A 17,195-nucleotide genomic window follows, 5' to 3' on the forward strand; every position below is an offset into this window, starting at 1 on the left:
AACAAACACGTGGTGCTACAATCATTGACTGGTGTGATGTGAGAATTAGGTTTGTGGTCAAAGATACATATTAGTATGAAGGTGAGAATTGGATTAAGGTTGGGGTCAGCTAACAGTTTTCCTTAATATTAGAGACAGAGATAGAATTAGGGTCATGGTTCGGGGTTGGAAAAGCAAAACAAATTAATTTGAACCAAATGATTCAAACTGCTGTTCCTTTCGACACACGGGGACGTTTTCGAAATATTTACAATTAAACCTTTTGATTTGAACCAGAGACTGTTCAAACAAATTGCTTCAACTAGTCACCAAATCATAAATGCACCAGAAGCTTTCGATCTTTTGAGGCTTTTGTGATGCAACTCAAATGAACTAACATCGTACATACAGTATCAAGAGATGCCTCGCCAATAACACGTACACACACAGGCAGTAAGAGCAATGAACACCAACAAAGCAGCTTCACAATAGAGAAGCACATCTGCAATAAAAAAAACAGATACAGGCACTAAAAAGGCTTTCTTTGATAACAATGCATTATATATATATATATATATATATATATATATATATATATATATATATATATATATATATATATATATATATATATATATATATATATATATTCACTGAAAAAACCATAGGTTTCACACCAGTTATAGTTAGGTGGAAATTTTACTCGCATAAAACCATTGAAATTCCCACGTTATAGTTAGTTGGACTCACTATAACTTGCGCGTGCAATGCTCTGCTGATGACGACACATATTACATCACTCATGACATGGTCAGTGACATCACTCATGACATCACTGATGACATCTCAAACCTATTGTTTTTTCAGTGAATATAGGAATGTACAATAATTTCCTGTACTATGAATAAGACCTCCCATCTGTGCATATTTACCTATCTGTAGGTATGATAATATGCAGTGCATTCTTTGTGAATAGGAATGTGTGTATACTTTTTACCGTTCCAAGATGGCGCTCACGCTAGCTGGGAGTGCTTTGGTCCTCTGTCGATGTCGACTGAGAGGTGTAACCTGTTCACATTGTAAAATATATAACATGTACCGGTTTTCAATGTGTAAATCACACACTGACGAAGGCTAAGAGCCGAAACGCGTCTGTGGCACGCTTGTGGTGAATAAAACTACTGTGTGAATTTGGTACCCCCCCCGAGTGCTGTCTTTTCTTCCTTGGATTTGTAAGGTTGTTTGAGCGCAGTGTTACGCGGCGTCCTTCGAGCCGCTGGCAGCACCCGCCCACGAGTGCACAGGATTGACGAAGGTTTTGGAGCGGCGAACTCATCTGTTTTCTGTGCACCGCCTAACCGCCAGCCAAGCAGGAAGGTCTATTGCGGTCCGATCCACTCCTGCCCCAGCGAGTACGAGCGGAGTCCCGGAGGAAGTCGGCATGCCGTGGTTCCCCAGCGGAGTCGTTCGGAAACACTGAGACGGGTAAGCGGACACCGTCGGACTTAATTAATTTTTGCCCTGCTATTCGAGTAATGCTCGTACGAGTGAGCGGACATTTAGGCAGAGCGTCAGGGGGGGTCACTGTTCTCACACAGACACCACAAGCTAAGCCCACTAAGATCATTGCGCACGCATTACACCTTGCAAGTAGCGCAATTGGAAAACCGGCACCATGTTCTCAGAAACGGAACGCCGCACAGCGGCAAAAGACATGTTTAGACAACGGGAGAGATGCGAGAGGACCAATGAGGAGGTTCCAGCAATGGACCCACAAAATGCCAAAATTAAGGAAATGATGGTTAAATTGGAAAGACTGCATGAGCGCGAGACGCGCAAATGGTGGGAGGCCACAAGCCTCACTAGTTATGTCGAGGTAAAGAGAGTTCCGCGTGGGCTCAGGGTCCATACTGTACCATCTTATGAGAACCCTGACCCTCAGCTGCTCACGGATTGGGAGTCACATACAGCGGCATACACGGAGGGTACTCTGAAGATACTTATCAAGTATGCCTGGAGTGACCGCGAGAAGGCGTTGGAGGAAATAAAAAACCTGGAAGAAAAACTGGAAGGGGAATCGGATCAAGAGTTAGTGCTGCAACTTAGAACAGATATGAAGGCACGCCTCACCAAATACGAACAGAAAATACGTACTAGGAAACAAGAGAAGTACGAAAGAGATGAGGACGATTACCAACAGGGGCGCATCTTAACATATGCAAAAAAATATGATGCCTCGCGCCAAGCACTACAATCAAAAACTACTCCAGCATCCGAACTCCTCACATCTGAATCCGATGTCACGGAGAATGAATCCGGAGATGAGCAACAAACAACAAGGGTCTCAGCCAAATCACGGCAAAAATTAAAACCAACGCAAAACGGCAGTGAAAAAACCCCTTTTCATCAGGAGTACGATGTCATAAAGGGGACCTGGCTAAGAGGTGGCAAAACAAAACCACCGGACATGGCAGAACGACCGGAGAAAACAACAACAAAAAAACAAGGCGCACAAGGAGAGGGGGCGGCGGCAAGCGGCGGCGGAAAGGGGAGAGGCAGAGCCAAGCCCAACAATTGGAGCAATCGGACTCGGAGCAACAAGAACTGACTCAAGCCACAGACACCACCAGACAAAATCTGACGGTGGTCAACCTGACTGAAAGAACTTTAACCGACACTGAAACGAACCTACTCAGCCTTGGATTGACTTTTTGCCCCAGTACCCCTCTCGAATATACCCAAACCAGAATAGACCTCTTTAGATTCACACGCAAGTTGAAGTTGCACAAGTACTTCAAACTACGACCCCACCTCAAAGAAAAGGAAGATGTGGGTATCAGAACAACGGTGACGGATGCCCTCACGGGCAGAGAAATTGAAGCTCTGGAAACTCTCGAAGAACTGCGTGGAGAAGATCTCAGACAGAATCCATCTGGACCTGGGAATAGAGGACAAAGAGCACTTGCGCTGGGTATAGAACAAGATCGCGAAGAGAGTGGATACAAACCAGCTTCCACATTTGTCCCACAAATGCCGTGGGATTCAATCGACGCCTTTTCCGAAGCCATGACCCAAGAACTCATGCAATACAGAAAAACCAACCATCCTGTAAAGTACAACATTACGGAACAACAAAAAATGGCCCTACAAGATCTCATGAATGATGATAAAATCATCATCAAGCCTTCAGACAAAGGTGGTAATGTTGTGCTTCTCACCAGGGAATACTACAGATCAGAAGCCCTACGCCAATTAGAAGACACCAAATTTTACAGCAAATGCACCAATGATGCATACTTGGAAAGTATCCGGAGCTATGATAAATTAATAGGGAAATGGCATAATTGCAACATGCTCAGTAAAGATGAATTTCTCTATCTCCGGACCACCCAACCACTTACACCAACCTTCTACCATCTGCCAAAACTACATAAGGACAGCCTATTCCCTCCAGGCCGTCCTATTGTTTCTTCAATTGGCAGTCTCACCGAAAACATGTCCCGATTCATCGACAAATTCCTATTTCCTTTGGTTTTGACCCTGCCCTCATATGTTCGGGACACCAAGGACTTTTTGAATCTCATTAGGAACGTGAATTGGAACTCAGACTGCCTATTGATTGTACTTGATATCACCAGCTTGTACACTGTTATCGATCATCAACAGGGCTTACAAGCCATCCAGCATTTTCTGAACTTGAGACAAATGAGATTTGCAACTCACAGTGTCATGATTCTCGAGTTCATCGAATTTTGTTTGAACAATAATATTTTCTTATTCGAGGATCAATTGTTCAGACAAGTGTCTGGGACGGCGATGGGTACTTGCTTCGCTCCCAGCTACGCGAACCTTTTCGTTGGCTGGTGGGAGGAGCAGGTACCCAGGAGCTGTACGGTGGATGGAGTGGAAGGGAGGACGGAGGGTTGGTTCAGGTATATCGACGACCTGTTTATTGTTTGGCGGGGCCCGTTAGTAACAGCACATGCCTTCATTGATGAACTGAATAAGAATGCCTATAACTTACACTTTTCAGGGACTGTAAGCGCGACATCAGCTGAATATCTAGACCTGAAAGTGTGTGTACAAGACCAGCAGATACATACAGCTCTACACAGGAAAACAACCGCTGGCAATTCTACCCTTTTTGCCAGTAGTAGTCACCCTCCCCAACTAGTCAGGAGCATTCCGTACGGAGAGCTTCTCAGGCTCCGTAGGAATTGTTCCAGATTAGAGGACTTTGATGTAGCAGCCAACGAGTGTGTAACTCGTTTTAAGGCTAGGGGTTATGGTGAGTCTCTTTTGAAAAGAACCTTGAATAAAGTAAGAGCTATCCCTAGAGACTCTTTACTCATCACAAAACCTGCCACCAAGAAGGCTGACAATGGCACAGGAAGGTTCAGATTAATAACCCCCTTCTCTGCGGGAGCTAATGACCTCAGATCAATGCTGCGAAAAAATTGGCATATTCTTAAAACAGACAGTATCATCAAGGACGACCTACCTGATCACCCACTGATAACCTTTAACAAAACCAGATCTTTAAGAGATCATTTGGTGACCAGCCACCTGGAGAGACCTTTGGCCAAAAGTAACACCTTAAAATCTATGAGTGGTTTCTTCCCATGCGGGAAATGCAAAGCGTGCGCTGGAAGTAGAAGAGTACTTTCAGTGGACAATCATGAAACCGGTAAAAAACTGCATATAAAAAAGTTCATAACTTGCAGTACTCCCCTAGCCATCTATTGTTTGGTGTGTCCCTGTGGCCTTCGCTACATAGGGAGCACCATCAATATGCTGAAATTGCGGATCTTAGAACACCTAAGAGCCATTGACAAAGCAGATCAGGCATACCCAGTTGCCCGGCATTTTGCCGAAAAACATAACAGGGACCGCAATCAGCTGCAGTATTTTGGTCTTGACACCATAAAAAACAACGCTAGAGGAGGTGACCGCCTGCGACGACTACGCAGACTTGAGTCACGCTACATCATAGATCTATCCACCAAATGGCCGAAGGGGATGAATAGTGGGGAAGAAATGATCGTCCATTTAGGCAAATAACATCATGGCTGTTTCTATAACTGATCGTATTCTATTTCTGCAAAAATATGGGTCACTGTATGTGTATATTACTAGTGCGTGTGGGCGTGTGTATATATTGTATAATCTGTATTAACATGTGGGGGAGGTTATTAAGATGAATTGACAAACTGCCTCTGGAACTCATATGCAATTTACAGAAGGGAGAAGTTCTTTTGATTCTTTTTTCCTTAATTTTTCATCTTATCTAGACACACTGCCCATGATAAGTGGCACTTTGGTAGGATTCGAAGGGCTCTTTGTCTCCTATGTTACTTGCTTAGTTGACAGTAACTTGATTTTAATACACCACTGGCATTTCCTCACGGTTTTTCCTGGCACCCCTCACCCCTTGCATTTTGTATATTACATTATGGTTTATTTAATGTAACACATGAATTTACATTACAGGCTACACATAGAGTAATCTCTCTTTGTTTTTTAGAGGACCATTGCCGATCCACGGCTATATTAGGAATGTACAATAATTTCCAGTACTATGAATAAGACCTCCCATCTGTGCATATTTACCTATCTGTAGGTATGATAATATGCAGTGCATTCTTTGTGAATAGGAATGTGTGTATACTTTTTACCGTTCCAAGATGGCGCTCACGCTAGCTGGGAGTGCTTTGGTCCTCTGTCGATGTCGACTGAGAGGTGTAACCTGTTCACATTGTAAAATATATAACATGTACCGGTTTTCAATGTGTAAATCACACACTGACGAAGGCTAAGAGCCGAAACGCGTCTGTGGCACGCTTGTGGTGAATAAAACTACTGTGTGAATTTGGTACCCCCCCCCCGAGTGCTGTCTTTTCTTCCTTGGATTTGTAAGGTTGTTTGAGCGCAATATATATATATATATATATATATATATATATATATTACCTACTGGTGATAGCCAGTAGGTATATATAGTTAGGATTTTTTCTCTATGGGATTTTTGAAAATTCTATGTCGAATAACTTTGGCGTTTGAGGACGGAATTGGCTGAAATTTTCAGGAAAATGGAACATTTTGTTTCTGAGCAGCCCCTGAAAATTTGGGGGGGGTTCGTCAAGGGGGGGGCCGAGAAAAAAGGGGGGTCCCAAAACGCGTTTTCCCATGCAATTTTCCATAGGACGGTTGGCCTCACTTTTAGCTCGAACGGCTGAATGGATTTCCACGAAACTTGGCAAAATTGTAGGGACTGGTAGCCCGATGTGCCTTTGCTAGGTCTCAATATATGTGCTCCAGTGGATTTTGAGAAATTAACGTTCAAAATAATATATATATCTGTAAGCGCGCTCCGGGCAGCGCCCCGGTTCGCGTACCTGACGCGTAACGGAACTTCGCGAAGCGAAGCTGATTGGCTCTCCGGTGTCTGTCAACATTCTAAACAGTCTGGAGCGGCCCGCCATCTTGTCTCTCGGTAGGATCGAGAGAGAAGATGTGGTGAAAAACGAAGGGGGGAATGAAGGAAAGGGGGCAAGGTAGACCCCTCCTGACCCCCTAGGATTGATGAGGGGGATATTAAAGTGCCCCGCGGGGCAAAAAAAACAAACAAATTTTTTGCGATTTTTCGCCGTAGAGGCGCGTCCCGGTACGCGAACCGGGCTGCTAACCGGCAGCGTAACGGGAGTCCGCCATCTTGTGTTTTTGGAGCGTCCGGTTCGCGTACCGGGTAGCGTCCCGGTAAGCGTAACAAGAGAAACAGTAAAAAAAAAAATAAGGGAATAGATTTACAGCAAACTTTGAAAAATTGTAGGGACCGTTTGTTTGATGTGCCTTTGCAAGGCCTCAAGATATGTGCACGTGTGGATTTTGTCTAATTAAGGTTAAAAAAATATATATATCTGTAAGCGTGCTCCGGCGCGCTTACGTTACGGGTTTTGTTTGCGCTGCAGAGCCGATACGTCACGGTTATGCGACGCGTCATGAGGCGTCTCACGTGGCTACGCGATACGTCACGTAATAAAGAATATATTTTACAGATATAGATATTAGCTTTTAAAAAAACCAATGAAATTCACTGAAAAAACCATAGGTTATAGACCATATATAGTTAGGAATTTGCATTTACAAAACCTTGAAAATTCACTGAAAAAACCATAGGTTAGAGACCATATATAGTTAGCTGGACATTTTATTGACATAAAACCAATGAAATTCCATATATAGTTAGTTGCACTAACTATATATCGCGCACCCGCAATCCACTGCTGATGATGTCACATATTACATCATTCATGACATGGTCAGTGACATCACTGATGACATCTCTGATGACATCTCAAATGACATCACTGATGACATCACTGATGACATCTCAAATGACATCACGCACCCGCAATCCACTGCTGATGATGTCACATTACATCATTCATGACATGGTCAGTGACATCACTGATGACATCACTGATGACATCTCAAATGACATCACTGATGACATCACTGATGACATCACTGATGACATCACTGATGACATCACTGATGACATCACTGATGACATCTCATTTGACATTACTGATCACATCACTGATGACATCATTCATGTGATAATACGATGAACCTCTTCAGACTCTAATATAACCTTAGATACACTCAGTGTAAACAGACACTCACAGACTGTCACTCATCCATGAAGTTACACACACACCTAGTCAGTCATGCAAAGAATCAATCACACCTCCATTTTCTCAACTATACAGTTATACACACCTTACTTATTCAAACACATACTAACACATATTTACTCTCTTATACAATCCCGGATACAAGTTCACAATGATCCATACAGCCACTCACACATTCACTGGCTCTTATGCACAGTTATTTATATATGTCAACTCTCACATGTACTGTGTTTTACATATGTACTTACTTTGACATGTAGCACTGAGATATCCATTCACTCACCAATACACTCATGCACACAGTCAACCGCCCATACAGCTGTTTCCACATGCACTTTTGAACCCATACATCTAGTGAATCAACTGCTCACACATCTATGCACAGAGTCATACACCTCCCAGACACCCACACACACACTCAGTCTCCCATACAAATACATGGGAAATCAATCAATAACCCATATAGTTACTCATATAGCTACTGATCAACACATGCAGCAGTTTACAGAACAACAGATATAATGATGCACAAATTAAGACAGTTTAGTCACTAACCCATGCACTCAGTGAGACACATTTAATCACTCACTCATACAGTCAGTCATGCACCTACTAAATCCTTCATCCAGACACTTATAAATCCACTTATTCTTTAATATGTAAGACATATTTTAACTTTACAGAAACATACAGTCACTGGATGTTGTCATCAGTGATGTCATTTGAGATGTCATCAGTGATGTCATCAGTGATGTCATTTGAGATGTCATCAGTGATGTCATCAGTGATGTCACTGACCATGTCATGAATGATGTAATATGTGACATCATCAGCAGTGGATTGCGGGTGCGCGATATATAGTTAGTGCAACTAACTATACATGGAATTTCATTGGTTTTATGTCAATAAAATGTCCAGCTAACTATATATGGTCTCTAACCTATGGTTTTTTCAGTGAATTTATATATATATATACATATATATATATATATATATAATTTCTATGGCAAAATGAAACCCCTCATTTTGTTCCTTTTCAAATTAAATGTATTAAGTGTTACCACTTTATTCCAATCAAGATGACTTCAGGTGTGCCATACTTTTGTCATAAGTAAGACTATTAGCGTTCTAGTTGTTCTTTAGAACACTCTGGGACATTCTGTCATTGGGCTATAGTTGGGCTACATCTGGCTGATATTTGGGCTACATTTGGGCTCTTTTGTCTCTGGTGGCCATCTTGGGAGACTGCATATCAGAATTTTTTTAATGAAATATAAGAGGATTTGAGAAGTCACTCAAAATGTGCCCTAATTTTTCTTTCTTCAGCACTAATCATAATTTCTATGGCAAAATGAACCCCCTCATTTTGTTCCTTTACAAATTAAATGTAAAAGGGAGGACGGTGGCAGAGTCTCCCCGACCCGCTTTTAATAACTGCTGTGAGTGTTACAGCGCCCTGCGCTCCCACTACCTATCACCTGTTTGCTGTGCTTCTGCACATTTTAATTTTTGAACGTGATTACTACTTTTAAAAATTGTGTGTAAACTTACTTTTGTGCTGTGTTAGCGCTCCAGGGCTCATTGGGGCTTCCTGCAGCAAAGAGGGCCTGCGCTCGTTTCTTCCCCTGCCCCGCCCCGGTCCGACGCGGCAACCAGTGCCGTTTGAGCGGAGGGCGGGACAGGAAGAGCCAGTCACCCCACCCAGCCTCTCGCGCGGTTAGCGCTCTAGCTTTGGCAGCAGGCAGGGTACTTAAGGCAGCGAGGAGCGGCGGGAGCTTGCGGAAGGGAGGACGGTGGCAGAGTCTCCCCGACCCGCTTTTAATAACTGCTGTGAGTGTTACAGCGCCCTGCGCTCCCACTACCTATCACCTGTTTGCTGTGCTTCTGCACATTTTAATTTTTGAACGTGATTACTACTTTTAAAAATTGTGTGTAAACTTACTTTTGTGCTGTGTTAGCGCTCCAGGGCTCATTGGGGCTTCCTGCAGCAAAGAGGGCCTGCGCTCGTTTCTTCCCCTGCCCCGCCCCGGTCCGACGCAGCAACCAGTGCCGTTTGAGCGGAGGGCGGGACAGGAAGAGCCAGTCACCCCACCCAGCCTCTCGCGCGGTTAGCGCTCTAGCTTTGGCAGCAGGCAGGGTACTTAAGGCAGCGAGGAGCGGCGGGAGCTTGCGGAAGGGAGGACGGTGGCAGAGTCTCCCCGACCCGCTTTTAATAACTGCTGTGAGTGTTACAGCGCCCTGCGCTCCCACTACCTATCACCTGTTTGCTGTGCTTCTGCACATTTTAATTTTGAACGTGATTACTACTTTTAAAAATTGTGTGTAAACTTACTTTTGTGCTGTGTTAGCGCTCCAGGGCTCATTGGGGCTTCCTGCAGCAAAGAGGGCCTGCGCTCGTTTCTTCCCCTGCCCCGCCCCGGTCCGACGCGGCAACCAGTGCCGTTTGAGCGGAGGGCGGGACAGGAAGAGCCAGTCACCCCACCCAGCCTCTCGCGCGGTTAGCGCTCTAGCTTTGGCAGCAGGCAGGGTACTTAAGCCCTCTCGTCGCCCAAGCGCGCAGCGGTTGCGCGCAGGGGGCGCCTTAGTCGCGCCTGAGACGAGCCAGAGAGGAGCCCGTCTGTGCCCGTCCGTGACCGAACGGGGCCAGGGGCCATGACCCCTGTTCCAGTGGCACCCCCCGTTTGCAGACCTGACAGACTTAGGTATTCCTCCAATGACCTACGCAATCTGTGGCACCCGCCGCCGAAAGGCTGCGCACAAGACTCTGGCCCGTGCCCCGGAGGCCCGTTTTCTTGCAAGCACTGTCATTTCCAGTCATTCCCATGTCCTCCCCTTTTGGGCACATTGTCCCCCGATGACCCTAGCCCCAGGCCCCCTTGGGGCAACAGCATATTATGCAATATAAGATCCCTCCCGAAGCATCACTCGGAGGTCTGGGACCTAATACATTCAGCCTGCCCTGATTACTGCTTCTGTACGGAGACCTGGCTCAAACCCCATCTGGTCCCTGCTATCACCCTGGGGATCCCTTTGGGGTACAAGATTCTTAGACTAGACCGCCCTGTTAAAACTGGCGGCGGGGTCGCCGTTATTTACAAAGACATCTTCACTGTTACCATTCTTGACCAATGTTGTACTAGTGACATTGAAATTATGGTCTTCAAAATTGGTTCCACACCGCAAGCTTGCTGGAAGGGAGCATTGGTGTACCGTCCTCCTGGCCCCTGTGCCGAGGCCTCGACCCTCCTTCTAGAGACACTTGCTCCACATATCAGCATAGGGACTAATTTTGTACTCCTTGGAGATTTCAATGTCCACAGTGAACTATCGGACAATGCAGAAGCGCGAAACCTGCTGGCAGACCTATCTGCCTTGGGCTTTAAGCAGTGCAACCAGGGCCCGACCCATCGGGCCGGTCACACCCTTGACATAATCTTGTCCAACTCGCACGCCCTGACCTGTTATCCTCCAACGCAGGTGGAGTGGACCGACCACTTCATAATTAACTTCTCACTTCCCACTCTCACTGAAGAACGCCCCCAACCTGCTCCCCTCCCGTTATGGCGCAGGCAGTGGCACAAGGTGTCTGCTGACACCTTTAAAACTGCTTTCATACCGCCTGACTTTCTCCCCTCCGACTCCCCCAGCCTGGCTCTGTCCAAATACAATGGTGCCTTGAACACTGCGGTAAACCTCATTGCCCCTTTAAGGCTCTGTAACCGGCGTTCTGACCGCAGACAGGAACCATGGTACTCGGATTTACTGCGGGCGGAGAAAAAGACTTGCAGGAAGTTGGAGAAATCTTGGAGAATCTCACGCAGTTCCACCGATAAAGACCGCTACAGCTCGGCCATGAGACTTTATCACAGGAACATCAGAGCGGCCCGCAAATCCCACATTGTCTCCCAACTTTCTGAGGCTGGTAATGATTCTAAACTGCTGTACCAGGTCCTCTCCACATTCACTAAGCCCGTCGCCTGCGACAGCCCTGAAACATTGTCTCAAAAACTGTGCGAGGATACCGCTGGTTTTTTTACCGATAAAATTGATGCCATTTATCGTAACATTTCCCAATCTACCTCACTTGTTGTTGATAAGGACCCCTCTCCCAGCCCTCAGCCCGGAATTATCGGAGCTGCCCCCACTGTGCTGTCCTCTATCCCTGAGATTAGCTTGGACCAAGTCAACTCCCTGATTGGGACCATTAAATCTGGCAGCCCAGTGGACCCCGTACCCGCCCGTGTCATGCACCTCATAGGGAGCGTCCTCAGCCCCTCTATCCAGACGGTGATCAACCGCTCCCTTTCCGAGGGACTTGTTCCCCGGGAGTGGAAAGAGGCCATGGTCAAGCCGATCAGGAAGAACACCTCCATCCCCTGGTCAGACATGACCAACCTGAGGCCAATCTCCCTTTTGCCGTTTGTCGGCAAACTGATGGAGAAGCATGTCAACCACCACCTTTCCAGCTTCATTGAGCAGACCGGCAGTTTGGACCACTCTCAGTCGGGGTTCAGGCCCAGGTATAGCACCGAGACGGCGCTTCTTTCCGTCACGGATGCTATACGCATGTCCCTGGACAGAGGTTTGTCTGTGGTGTTGGTGCTGCTGGACTTGTCCGCAGCATTCGACACCATATCCCACGACATCCTCCTTACCAGACTAAAGGAGATTGGCATCGACAAATCTGCCCTGGCGTGGTTCACCAGCTTCCTCTCCGAGCGAACCCAGAAGGTCAACATGGGCTCCTTTAGCTCCACCTCAGCCAGTATCATCAGAGGAGTCCCGCAGGGCTCCTGCCTTAGCCCTACGTTGTTCAACATATATGTCTCCTCCCTGGCCAACACCATGAGGTCTTTCGGGTTTATGCCCATCTCCTACGCTGACGATACGCAGCTGCTGTTCACCTTTAAAACCTATACCCCGGAGATAAGACAAACTTTCTCCAACGGCATGACTGCGATCGCCAGCTGGATGGCCAAGAACTTTCTCCAGTGTAACGTGGGAAAGTCGGAAGTCATGCTATTCGGAGAGGCAAAAATCCTGTGGACCCCTGACTGGTGGCCCTCCAGTCTGGGTCAGGCCCCCTCCCCGAAACAGGTGGTGAAAAACCTGGGGGTCCGTCTAGACCATGACCTCACTCTTGCTCACCATGCCTCCACCACAGCAGGATCCTGCTTTCACATTATTGGCCTCCTTCGGAAAGTGTTCCCCCTTCTACCAGATTACACAAGAAAGACCTTGGTCCAGGCCCTCGTTTTGAGCCGCCTGGACTATTGCAATGGCCTATTTCTAGCAGCTAATGAAGGAGTGCTAAACAAACTTCAGGTGGTTCAAAATACCGCGGCACGTCTGGTAACCAATGCCCCCCCTAGGACTCCATCCCTGCCCCTCCTCAAAGCTCTCCACTGGCTTCCCATCCGGAAACGGGTGGAATTTAAGATCTGCTGTGTGGTGCATAAAAGTCTCCACAACCTAGGACCACACTATCTGGCCGAAAAATTTGCATACCACCGCCCTTCCCGCAATCTTAGGTCCAGCAATCAACTGTTATTACAGGTTCCCAGACATAATAAGACCAGACAGGGAGGCCGTGCCCTCTCCATCATGGGCCCTCGTCTGTGGAACAACCTCCCCCTCTCCCTTAGAGAGTGCCCGAGCCATCTAGTTTTCAGGAAACTCCTAAAGACAACTCTGTTCTAGGCGAACGCTGCATGACCTGTCCACTTCACAGCTACGCGCGGAGATACACCTTCGGGTGTGATGCCGGCGCGATACAAACCTACAAATAAATAAATAAATAAATAAATAAATGTTTTAAGTGTTAACACTTTATTCCAATCAAGATGACTTCAGGTGTGCCATACTTTTGTCATAAGTAAGACTGTTAGCGCTCTAGTTGTTCTTTAGAACACTCTGGGACATTCTGTCATTGGGCTATAGTTGGGCTACATCTGGCTGATATTTGGGCTACATTTGGTTTTTTTTTGTCTCTGGTGGCCATCTTTGGGCTTCATTGGGCTACATTGGGCTACATTTGGGCTCTAACATAGATATAGCCCAATATATATTTTTTCAAAGTTAATTTTCGTAAAAACCACTGGAGCATATATCTTGAGACATAGCAAGAGCACATCGGAGTACCAGTCCCTACAATTTTGCCACGTTTGGTGGAAATCCATTCAGCCGTTCGGGCTAAAAGTGAGTCCAACCGCCCTATGGAAATTAACATGGGAAAAACACGTTTTGGGACCCCCCTTTTATCTCGGCCTCCGCTTGACGGATCCCCCCCGAAACTTTCAGGGAAGGAGCGGAGCGCAGCGAGGCAAAGTTAAGGAAAATTACAGGCAGATCCCTCATTCGGCGCCAAAGTTATTCCCAATAGAATGTTGCGGATTTCCTATGGAAAACGATCCTAACTATAACTACCTACTGGCGACCGCCAGTAGGTAATATATATATATATATATATATATATATATATATATATATATATACACACACACCCGAAAAGAATGATCACCAACCCTGCATCCACTATAGCACGAAGGCTCTACACTAACAATGCATGGTCACTGTGCCCACAATGCATATACAAGCACGAACATCCATCTAACAATGCAGCACAAGCACTTAGAATCTATTTACTAAGGATGCTTATGCCTATGTACACCAGAATAGTAAACCTATATAGGAAAACACCAAGAACATCTCTGCAAAGAATGTATATATGGAGAGCTGCCCGTAAATAGATAGTAAATACTCTGTCTGCCAGTAACGTGCATGCCAACATATAGACATTTGCCTATAGAACTATAGGTAAGTGTAGAATGGATATTTTCCTTTAGCAGTATATCTTTACGAATGCTAAGGTATATTCCTTAATACGCTTATGGTACATCCAAAGGTCAGCTATCCCTAACCACCACCTTCTAGAGACAGTTGAGCTTTACACACTGAACATAATCGCACACTAGAGGCTCCTGGGGGGGGGTCACAACTGAAAACACCACGAGTACACAAATACTCATATGGTCGAACTCACTGGCCATAATGCGTAAAGGGACCGGTTACTGGAGACCTGCCCACTGCATGCAATCACTGGCCACCAAATCACTGCTCACCAATAGGACATCTCCGTTAACGTCTTGTTTTTGCTAACGTGCACCTAGGTTTCAAAATAGGTGCAATGAGCTCCCACCTGCACTGTATACAGGGTGCACTCCCTTTCAGTGGAGATTCTCACATGGGGCAACGCCCGCAAGTGCAACGTCTCTAACTGGGCTGCCCACTACGTGGAATGTATTGTCATACTCCTATTATACAGCTTTTTCACTGCCTACTGGTGCGTACCTTTTCTTACTCCGGGGTGCTTCTACCGCAGACCTGTCTCAAGACCTCCCAACTCAATGCTTGTCCGTATGTTTTCACTCTTAATCTATACGTGGAGCGGACCCAGAAACTATTTATCCATTTTAACATTGTAAATGTTTCCTCCCTACCCATACCCAAGTCTTTTTTTAGAAACATTGTGTATCCCCCCGTGCATGTGTTTCCTGGCCCTCTTTTGTTTTCTGCAAATGTTTCCAACGACTCTCCCCAATCTTGTGATTTTCTGCCGATCCATGCAGGTCAGGTAAGGCTGCACATCTGTGCCATTGGGGGTCAGAAGGTGGGGAAGGGGAGTCGGGAGTGGGGGGGAGGAGAAGGAGATGGGAGAGAGAGAGAGCGAGAGAGAGGAGAGAGGGGGAAAGAGAGAGAGTGTGTGTTTGTCTGTTTGCCTGTCTGTCTTTTAAATCTTTGATCGCACTGTCTTATTCAATCTTGGGACCTTTGGTAGCTAGAATCGCACAAAATCTTCTCCCCTATTTGAGTAGTGGGATAGATGCCATGAAGTAGTAAGATTTGGGTGCCTGATCAGATACTGGTGATACATAGAGCACTTCATCTTTTCACAGACATGGTCAGGCAGGTTTACCCCAGCCTGACCGTGTGCACCAAATGTGCGGAGGCAAAACAGCACCCCATTGCTGAATACCTAATCTTGCAGAACTGCATGATCAGTCTGGCCTTAAATTTAGGTGGTTAGATGGCCATCAGCACATGCGGCATACCCCGACAGCACGCAACTCAGCCAGAAACTCTTCAGTTGGAATCATCCACCCAAGAGGGCAGTGGAGGCAATCTTGCTTGATGTACACGATGAAGAAGCCACAATTATGTTGACAAGATTTACCCCATTTGAAGGTCCACAAAATCCCTCCTCCATGACCAAAGACAGTTCATCCTTTATCCTAGGCCCAGAGACATTACAGTTGTCGTCTTGAATATGATGCAACAATATCAGGCCTACAGCTAGGGATTTTAGAGACTGCTGATTTGATGAGGGTAGTCGGGGACCAGTTGATCAACCTCCCATTCAAAAGGTCTTTTCTTGTCCTTGTTTACCTTTTGCTATAAGATTTTCCTTCTGCTATCAGGCGCTAATATACTTTATCCCTGTTAACCACAAGTGATTTTGTGACCTTTTTGTATGCATCTTTTGAAGGGCAGGTAATTTCCATTTGATCTCTAAGTACTCCCACTGCACTTTGCTGACTAGATCTATGGCAGGCTTCACAGGAGTTTGGTGTTGCGACTTTCTCTCAATTACTACAGAATATGATCCCAAAGCCTGCGCATACAGAAGTGTGCATGTCAGTGTCTAAGGGTGCCTTGAGGAGGGTTCTGTTGTGTGGTCATAACAGACTTGCGGAGTGAGATATTATTCCCAGTCAAAAGGGGGACCAGGATACGGGGAGTGTCTTTATGAACTCCCAATGCCAGGTAATATCTTTGGGGTGGTGAATATCAAAGTTTGAGTCTGGTTTTTTGGGGGAGCACTCAGGCAAACCTGGTTTGTGAGGAGTTACATGATGTGAGTGGGTGGTGTGCAGTATTGATACCCCTAATCTACATCACATTAACAGAGGAAAGTGACAGAAGGTGTGTGATCATACTTGCTTGGTGGCGTGTCTTCTCTGAGTGGTTGCCTGAGCAGGAGGTAGAACCTGGTATGACATCAAGCATGCTATAACACAAAATGCAATGACGCTTGCCCTGAACTTACTCAAAGAATAAAAAGCCTTCACTTGTTTTTGCCACAAGTTGTAAAGAATGACCGGTCCCTTTTACTGCTCACAAGGTGAAACTAGGACACCTGCGCTGCCCCACAAGGTGATCATTACCTCTCGCCAGCATTAACACACTGTATAACAATCTCTTGCACATACCGTTCCGCAAGGCATGACCGGTCTCCAATCCTGCTTCACAAGATAATACACATTCTCACCTGTGCTGCACCGAGAGGAGGCACCCGCAATCGTTTCATGGCCTTCTGCCTGTCTCCATCTTCAAGGTCATTGGTCACCACAGTCTGATGGGAAAAACATAGCACACAAACTGAGAAGATGGACATAATGGGAAATATACCACTACAACCCTCTCGGCATAGGCTACTGCTGGAGCATCAACTCAATGGAT

The 17,195-nt window shown here is 46.0% G+C and overlaps 1 protein-coding gene across 1 annotated transcript in view; it reads right to left on the reverse strand.

The window, feature by feature from the left end:
- Positions 1-17,195, reverse strand: part of XPR1 (xenotropic and polytropic retrovirus receptor 1) — a 577,436-nt gene that overhangs the window by 216,856 nt on the left and 343,385 nt on the right. The window contains exon 6 of the mRNA XM_078643514.1: positions 17,005-17,088. Coding sequence (XP_078499640.1) covers positions 17,005-17,088 — 84 coding nt within the window. The remainder of the gene's footprint in view (positions 1-17,004; positions 17,089-17,195) is intronic.

Source organism: Lissotriton helveticus, chromosome 1_1 (genome assembly GCF_964261635.1).
Source record: "Lissotriton helveticus chromosome 1_1, aLisHel1.1, whole genome shotgun sequence".
NCBI classification, from domain to species: domain Eukaryota; kingdom Metazoa; phylum Chordata; class Amphibia; order Caudata; family Salamandridae; genus Lissotriton; species Lissotriton helveticus.